Source organism: Coregonus clupeaformis, unplaced genomic scaffold (assembly GCF_020615455.1).
Source record: "Coregonus clupeaformis isolate EN_2021a unplaced genomic scaffold, ASM2061545v1 scaf2678, whole genome shotgun sequence".
NCBI classification, from domain to species: domain Eukaryota; kingdom Metazoa; phylum Chordata; class Actinopteri; order Salmoniformes; family Salmonidae; genus Coregonus; species Coregonus clupeaformis.
The window spans coordinates 7,385-17,500 of NW_025536132.1; the positions used below are offsets into that span (position 1 = coordinate 7,385).

General features: G+C 45.1%; 1 protein-coding gene across 1 annotated transcript in view; it reads right to left on the bottom strand.

Annotated features, from left to right (window-relative positions):
• Positions 1-3,314: 3,314 nt before the first annotated feature.
• Positions 3,315-10,116, bottom strand: part of LOC123489009 (PDZ domain-containing protein 2-like) — a gene marked incomplete at its 3' end in the record, with an annotated part of 8,979 nt that continues 2,177 nt past the window's right edge. The window contains exon 3 of the mRNA XM_045219727.1: positions 3,315-3,473. Within this exon, the coding sequence (XP_045075662.1) occupies positions 3,315-3,473 (159 nt within the window). The remainder of the gene's footprint in view (positions 3,474-10,116) is intronic.

The following is a 10,116-nucleotide window of genomic DNA, read 5'->3' on the forward strand; positions in this document are numbered from 1 at the left end:
ACTAGACCTAGCCTCACCTACACCACCAATTATAACATGACTAGACCCAGCCTCATCTACACCACCATCTATAGCATGACTAGACACAGCCTCATCTACACCACCATATATAGCATGACTAGACCCAGCCTCATCTACACCACCATCTATAGCATGACTAGACCCAGCCTCATCTACACCACCATCTATAGCATGACTAGACCCAGCCTCATCTACCCCACCATCTATAGCATGTCTAGACCCAGCCTCATCCACACCACCATCTATAGCATGACTAGGCCCAGCCTCATCTACACCACCATCTATAACATTACTAGACCCAGCCTCATCTACACCACCATCTATAGCATGACTAGGCCCAGCCTCATCTATACCACCATCTATAGCATTAGACCCAGCCTCATCTACACCCCCATCTATAGCATGACTAGGCCCGGCCTCATCTACAACACCATCTATAGCATGACTAGACCCAGCCTCATCTACACCACCACCTATAGCATGACTAGGCCCAGCCTCATCTACACCACCATCTATAGCATGACTAGGCCCAGCCTCATCTACACCACCATCTATAGCATGACTAGACCCAGCCTCATCTACACCACCATCTATAACATGACTAGGCCCAGCCTCATCTACACCACCATCTATAGCATGACTAGACCCAGCCTCATCTACACCACCATCTATAGCATGACTAGACCCAGCCTCATCTACACCACCATCTATAGCATGACTAGACCCAGCCTCATCTACACCACCATCTATAGCATGACTAGACCCAGCCTCATCTACACCACCATCTATAACATGACTAGACCCAGCCTCATCTACACAACCATCTATAGCATGACTAGGCCCAGCCTCATCTACACCACCATCTATAGCATCACTAGACCCAGCCTCATCTACACCACCATCTATAGCATGACTAGGCCTAGCCTCATCTACACCACAATCTATAGCATGACTAGACCCAGCCTCATCTACACCACCATCTATAACATGACTAGACCCAGCCTCATCTACACCACCATCTATAGCATGACTAGACCCAGCCTCATCTATACCACAATCTATAGCATGACTAGACCCAGCCTCATCTACACCACCATCTATAGCATGACTAGACCCAGCCTCATCTACACCACCATCTATAGCATGACTAGACCCAGCCTCATCTACACCACCATCTATAGCATGACTAGACCCAGCCTCATCTACACCACCATATATAGCATTAGACCCAGTCTCATCTACACCACCATCTATAGCATGACTAGACCCAGCCTCATCTACACCACCATCTATAGCATGACTAGACCCAGCCTCATCTACACCACCATCTATAGCATGACTAGACCCAGCCTCATCTACACCACCATCTATAGCATTAGACCCAGCCTCATCTACACCACCATCTATAGCATGACTAGGCCCAGCCTCTGCTGCCTGTGCCTCATGGGCCCCTGCACGTTGACCTCTATTTCCCCCACTGGTGCTTGAACCCTCACCTTGTCTATGGCCTTTATGTGGGCACGCAAAGCTCTTATGCCCCAAATCCCCACACTCAAAGCACCGTAGATTAACTGTGCTGGCAAACCCTGCGTACAGCCCCTCCTCATGCCTCACTTTAAAATGCACATTTAACTGTTGCTCATTGTTATTCAGAAACATGAACACTTGCCTCCGGAACGAAAAAACATGCTTAAAGGCGTCTGCCTGAAAACCTGCCGACAGTACATGAAAACCGCTGGCAAACTTACCAAAACAACTCAGCTCTTTCCGGATTTTATCATCCGTAATAAACGGAGGCAGATTTGCAACTACCACCCTGGCCGAAGGGGTAGAAAGAGGAGAAATCAGCACCAACACATCCCTTACAAATATTCCACTAGCAAGCAGCCTGCCCACTAAATGTAATATTTGAATGAACACAACCACAGCTTTGTTCATTCTGGATGTAGAATGTATAAATTCAGCTCCTACCTGTTCGCCGACCGTGAGCAGAACCTCCTCCACCTTAACTCCATTCTGAGGAACACACATGAATCCACGCCGTAACGACACTGTCTCCTCCGCCCTAGGCTGCGAAGCCATCGCTCACACCACACCGTTCAAAACCCCAGGAAACTAAAACTCCGTCCTCTTCCTCCCAAACTTTGAACAAAAACAGTGGGTACCACTAAACTAACAGTGCGCTAACCCTCCACCATAGAAAATAAACAATGAAAGAAAAGACCAAGGAAAGAATCAAGAAAATAAGTAAGGACAGAGCCACATGACCTCTCAACTACAAAGCACTCCCAGCATGCACTGAGAGAGAGAGAGAGAGAGAGAGAGAGGGGGAGAGAGAGAGGGGGGAGAGAGAGAGGGAGGGAGGGAGAGAGAGAGAGAGAGAGAGAGAGAGAGGGGGGGAAGAGAGAGAGAGAGAGAGGGGGAGAGAGAATAGAGAGAGAGAGAGAGAGAGAGAGAGAGAGAGAGAGAGAAAGAGAGAGAGAAAGAGAGAGAGAAAGAGAGAGAGACAGAGAGAGAGACTGTCCTGTACAATTCAGAAGAAGCTCCATCCTTTCAACGCTTCCCTAACTAATCCTGTCAACAGGCAGGCGACCCACCAAGCCAACCCCGCTATATGACCACCCATCCTTGGGATAAAGTAGACGTTACACCCTGGCCCCTGGCCCCTGGCCCATTTAAAGCACAGAGATAACACAGAGTGACCCCACCACTGCTTTAGGGACTAGTGTGGGCAGCATAGGGGGGGATAGCTAGCTAACGTCTTACAGCAGGTGAATGAATCATTTCTCAGCTGCTCCTGAAGTTAGGTAAGGCTGCTACATGAGAGGAGTGGAACTAGCTCAAAATTACAATCACTCACAAGCGTCTCGTTCCGGGTCAGAAAAACTGCTGATGAACCTGAGACCCATGTTTTTTTTTTGCCTGTGAGGCCAAAAAACAGAGAACAGAAGAGCTGTTGGCCTCCTTTAAGAAGAGGAGAAACTGTGTGAAGACAGATACAGGACAGTAGAGATCTGGTACGCACCCAGTCAGGGAAGGCCCAAAACAATCCCAAATGCTCAAGAAGAAAAAAACACTCTGTCTCTCTCTCACACACACACACACACACACACACACACACACACACCCCCTACGCTCCAGCCCAAACAGTGCATGCCCTCGCACACATCCGACGGTTGTCCCATTTGTCTGTTGGCTTCAGTTGGCGTGAGATGGAGACACCAGATAAATGCTTGGACAGCAGGCTAACATAACAGACAACACCCCCCACCCCCCACCCCAGACACACATACCGTAGTGGGTAGAGAGAGGCTCAGGCTGCTGGAAGTCAGGCCGTGATGAGGTTCCATGTTCTCCTTGTTATTGCTAGGAGAAGGAGAGGAGGAGGCGGGGCTGACCAGGTCTGGCAGGCTGGTGGATGGGTAGCTGTGGAAATCCACCTCTGACTCCTCCTGGAAGAACCAGAGGAGAAGAGGAGAACAGTGGAGAGGTGTGAGAGGGTGTGTGGATGGAGGATGGTGTGTGTGTGTAAAAGTTTGTCTTTATGAAGGACTTCCTCTGTCTTTCTCTGACCACCTCTGACCACCTCTGTATACCTCTGACTACGACGAATAGGAGATGCACAAGTACAGCAGAGAGGTGTGTGTGTGTGTGTGTGTGTGTGTGTGTGTGTGTGTGTCTGTGTGTGTGTGTGTGTGTCTGTGTGTGTGTGTGTGTCTGTGTGTGTGTGTCTGTGTGTGTGTGTGTGTCTGTGTGTGTGTGTGTGTGTGTGTGTGTGTGTGTGTGTGTCTGTGTGTGTGTGTGTGTGTGTGTGTGTGTGTGTGTGTGTGTCTGTCTGTGTGTGTGTGTGTGTGTGTGTGTGTGTGTGTGTGTGTGTGTGTGTGTGTGTGTGTGTGTGTGTGTGTGTGTGTGTGTGTGTGTGTGTGTGTGTGTGTGTGTGTGTGTGTGTGTGTGTGCAGGAGAGTGGAAGGTAAATAGTGTGTTTTGTGTGTGTATGTGTACCTTTATCTCTGAAAGCCAGCCTGCATTTCCCTTCAAGCCCATTAACATCTCAACTCCTGAATTTTGTAGATGTTCCCTAACACACTACAACCCTTCCACTAGCACACTACAACCCTTCCACTAACACACTACCACCCTTCCACTACCACACTACAACCCTTCCACTAACACACTACAACCCTTCCACTAACACACTACAACCCTTCCACTACCACACTACAACCCTTCCACTAACACACTACAACCCTTCCACTACCACACTACAACCCTTCCACTACCACACTACAACCCTTCCACTACCACACTACCACACTACAACCCTTCCACTACCACACTACAACCCTTCCACTACCACACTACCACCCTTCCACTACCACACTACAACCCTTCCACTAGCACACTACCACACTACAACCCTTCCACTACCACACTACCACACTACAACCCTTCCACTAGCACACTACAACCCTTCCACTACCACACTACCACACTACAACCCTTCCACTAACACACTACAACCCTTCCACTAACACACTACAACCCTTCCACTAGCACACTACAACCCTTCCACTAGCACACTACAACCCTTCCACTAGCACACTACAACCCTTCCACTACCACACTACAACCCTTCCACTAGCACACTACAACCCTTCCACTAACACACTACAACCCTTCCACTAACACACTACAACCCTTCCACTAGCACACTACAACCCTTCCACTAACACACTACAACCCTTCCACTAACACACTACAACCCTTCCACTAGCACACTACAACCCTTCCACTAACACACTACAACCCTTCCACTAGCACACTACAACCCTTCCACTAGCACACTACAACCCTTCCACTAGCACACTACAACCCTTCCACTAACACACTACAACCCTTCCACTAGCACACTACAACCCTTCCACTAACACACTACAACCCTTCCACTAACACACTACAACCCTTCCACTAGCACACTACAACCCTTCCACTAACACACTACAACCCTTCCACTAGCACACTACAACCCTTCCACTACCACACTACAACCCTTCCACTACCACACTACAACCCTTCCACTACCACACTACAACCCTTCCACTACCACACTATAACCCTTCCACTAACACACTACAACCCTTCCACTAACACACTAGCACACTACAACCCTTCCACTAACACACTACAACCCTTCCACTAACACACTACAACCCTTCCACTAGCACACTACAACCCTTCCACTAACACACTATAACCCTTCCACTAACACACTACAACCCTTCCACTAACACACTAGCACACTACAACCCTTCCACTAACACACTACAACCCTTCCACTAACACACTACAACCCTTCCACTAGCACACTACAACCCTTCCACTAACACACTACAACCCTTCCACTAGCACACTACAACCCTTCCACTACCACACTACAACCCTTCCACTACCACACTACAACCCTTCCACTACCACACTAACACACTACAACCCTTCCACTAACACACTACAACCCTTCCACTAACACACTACAACCCTTCCACTAACACACTACAACCCTTCCACTACCACACTACAACCCTTCCACTAACACACTACAACCCTTCCACTAGCACACTACAACCCTTCCACTAACACACTACAACCCTTCCACTACCACACTACAACCCTTCCACTAACACACTAACACACTACAACCCTTCCACTAACACACTAGCACACTACAACCCTTCCACTACCACACTACAACCCTTCCACTAACACACTACAACCCTTCCACTAGCACACTACAACCCTTCCACTACCACACTACAACCCTTCCACTAGCACACTACAACCCTTCCACTACCACACTACAACCCTTCCACTAGCACACTACAACCCTTCCACTAGCACACTACAACCCTTCCACTAGCACACTACCACACTACAACCCTTCCACTAACACACTACAACCCTTCCACTAGCACACTACAACCCTTCCACTAGCACACTACAACCCTTCCACTAGCACACTACCACACTACAACCCTTCCACTAGCACACTACAACCCTTCCACTAACACACTACAACCCTTCCACTACCACACTACAACCCTTCCACTACCACACTACAACCCTTCCACTAGCACACTACAACCCTTCCACTAGCACACTACAACCCTTCCACTAGCACACTACCACACTACAACCCTTCCACTAACACACTACAACCCTTCCACTAGCACACTACAACCCTTCCACTACCACACTACCACACTACAACCCTTCCACTACCACACTACAACCCTTCCACTAACACACTACAACCCTTCCACTAGCACACTACAACCCTTCCACTACCACACTACAACCCTTCCACTAACACACTACAACCCTTCCACTACCACACTACAACCCTTCCACTACCACACTACAACCCTTCCACTAACACACTACAACCCTTCCACTAACACACTACAACCCTTCCACTAACACACTACAACCCTTCCACTAGCACACTACAACCCTTCCACTACCACACTACCACACTACAACCCTTCCACTACCACACTACAACCCTTCCACTAACACACTACAACCCTTCCACTACCACACTACAACCCTTCCACTAACACACTACAACCCTTCCACTAACACACTACAACCCTTCCACTAGCACACTACAACCCTTCCACTTGCTTCCAGGAGCACATCAAACAGCGCCGCGGAAGAAATGTTGAAAGAACCTACGGTACAATGTTGACACAACGTATTGAAACAAGGTATTGTACAACATTGAAACAAGTTATTGTACAACATTGAAACAAGTTATTGTACAACATTGAAACAAGTTATTGTACAACATTGACAAGTATTGTACCAGGCTAAATGCTTAGTGTCTAGCTAGGGAATTAGTGTACAGAGGTGTAACATGCTAATGCATGTGCTTAGTGATTAGTGTTGGATTTTTCACCTTTCTGTTTTGTCCTCACAATAATCTCTATTTTTTCTATTTTCACATTTCTGCTTTTGTCCGCATTGATATTCCCCGTGACACTTTATTTGACATCCAGTGTCATAACACATTATTGCACGGCCATAACCGTGTCATAATATGTGATAACAGCTGACATAACTTGTCATAACCTGTCATAGTATGGTCATAACCCTGTCATGACCCCATATATTTACACCTGTCGTGACATATATTGCGTTATTTTATGGCTGGTTATGACACCTACATAAGAGTGTCAAAACTCACATTTATTCAAATTAGTGTCTTCCCTGCCAAGAAGTTTCCTTTCGTTTGAAAGTTTGTTTCTTAAGTCCTTTGTTGGTTGTTGTAATGAATTCTTTACAGTCATGTTTTTTTTCATCATATTTTAAATAACTTGCAGAAAATACACTTTATGACACTGTCAAGAAGCATTATGACCATCCTGTGTCACTTTACTTGGACTAAGAAAATACACTTTATGACTCTGTCAAGAAGCATTATGACCACATTATCATATAAGCCAGATCACGTACATGACCTTAAATCAGTCATCAGTCATTACATTTACATTTTACATTTGAGTCATTTAGCAGACGCTCTTATCCAGAGCGACTTACAGTTAGTGAATACATATTTTTTTTATACTGCCCCCCCGTGGGAAACGAACCCACAACCCTGGCGTTGCAAACGCCATGCTCTATCAACTGAGCTACATCCCTGCCGGCCATTCCCTCCCCTACCCTGGACGACGCTGGGCCAATTGTGCGCCGCCCATGAGTCTCCCGGTCGCGGCCGGCTGCGACAGAGCCTGGATTCGAACCAGGATCTCTAGTGGCACAGTTAGCACTGCGATGCAGTGCCTTAGACCACTGTGCCACTCAGGAGTCATAAAGAGGGTGTCTTTTCCTGCTCCTGAAATCAGCTCCTGCGTTCGTCCCAGTCATCAGCAACAGAGCATTGAGGCAGGTGCATGTCTGACATCAACGTGCGCGCAATTACAATTATAATTTAATATAGTACATTTCAGAATAAAAAAAAATATAACATAAACATACTGTTGACAAGTAGGCCATGGTGTAATGGGATGTTTTTACCTTGTGTGGTAGGTTTTGACAGTCTTATGTAGGTGTCATAACCAGCCGTAAAATAACTACCGTGGTAGGTTTTGTGGGTTTTTACACTCTTATGTAGGTGTCATATCCAGCCATAAAATAACGCAATATATGTCACAACAGGTGTAAATATATGGGGTCATGACAGGGTTATGACCATACTATGACAGGTTATGACAAGTTATGTCAGCTGTTATGACATGGTTATGACATGGTTATGACATGGTTATGACATGGTTATGACATGGTTATGACATGGTTATGACATGGTTATGACATGGTTATGACATGGTTATGACCGTGCAATAACGTGTCATGACGCTGGGTGACAAATAAAGTGTTACCATAATCTCTCCTTTTATGCTGAATATATCAGGTGTTCTGGTGTGGTCTGTTAAAACATGGAGAATAGTGTCACTACTGATGCTGACGTTCTTTGGTGTTGGGAAAACGTCAAGACAACGTCTAAAAGTAGATAGAGATACTGCCTTCAGAAAGTATTCACACCCCTTGACTTTTTCCACATTTTTGTTGTGTTACAGCCTGAATTTTAAAATGGATTACATTTAGATGTTTTGTCACTTGCCTACACACAATAACCCATAATGTCAAAGTGGAGTTATGTTTTTAGAAAATTTTACAAATTAATTAAAAATGAAAAGGTGAAATGTCTTGAGTCAATAATTATTCAACCCCCTTTGTTATGGCAAGCCTAAATAAGTTCAGGAGTATAAATTTGCTTAACAAGTCACATAATAAGTTGCATGGACTGACTCTGTGTGCAATAATAGTGTTTAACATGATTTTTGAATGACTACCTCATCTCTGTACCCCACACATACAATTATCTGTAAGATCCCTCAGTCGAGCAGTGAATATCAAACACAGATTCAACCACAAAGACCAGGGAGGTTTTCCAATGCCTCACAAAGAAGGACACATATTGGTAGATGGGTAAAACATTTTTAAAGCAGACATTGAATATCCCTTTTAGCATGGTGAAGTTATTAATTATACTTTGGATGGTGTATCAATACACCCAGTTACTACAAAGATACAGGCGTTCTTCCTAACTCAGTTGCCAGAGAGAAAGGAAACCACTCAGGGATTTCACCATGAGGCCAATGGTGAATTTAAAACAGTTGCAGAGTTTAATGGCTGTGGATGATCAACAACATTGTAGTTACTCCACAATAATAACCTAACTGACAGAGTGAAAAGAAGGAAGTCTGTACAGAATAAAAAATATTCCAAAACATACATCCTGTTTCCAATAAGGCACTATAGTAAAACTGCAAAACAAATTGACAATAAAAAAATAAAAACTTTATGTCCTGAATACAAAATGTTATGTTTGGGGCAAATCCAACACAACACATCACTGAGTAGCACTCTTCATATTTCCAAGCATGGTGGTGGCTGCATCATGTTATGGGTATGCTTGTCATTGGCAAAGACTAGGGGAGATTCTTATGATAACAAAAATGGAAGAAAGCTAAGCAGCACCTAGAGGAACACCTGGTTCAGTCTGCTTTCCACCACACAAGAATAATGTGCAAATATTGTACAATCCAGGTGTGCAAAGCTCTTAGAGACTTACCCCAGAAAGACTCACAGCTGTAATCGCTGCCTAAGTTGATTCTAACACATGTATTGCCTCAGGGGTTGAATACTTATCTAATTAAGATATATTAATTAATGTATTGTTAGAATTTTTCTTCCACTTTGACATTAAATAGTATTTTGTGTAGATTGTAAAAAAAAAAAAAAAAGACAATTAAATCCATTTTAATCCCACTTTGTAACACAACAAAATGTGGAAAAAGTCAAGGGTTGTGAATACTTTCTGAAGGCACTGTATGAAGAAGCTGTAAGTAATATGAGATATGAAGAAGTGCTTTAGCACAAGAAAGAGTGTGTGTGTGTGTGTGTGTGTGTGTGTGTGTGTGTGTCGTGTGTGTGTGTGTGTGTGTGTGTACATGTTTTACTATACTTGTGAGTACC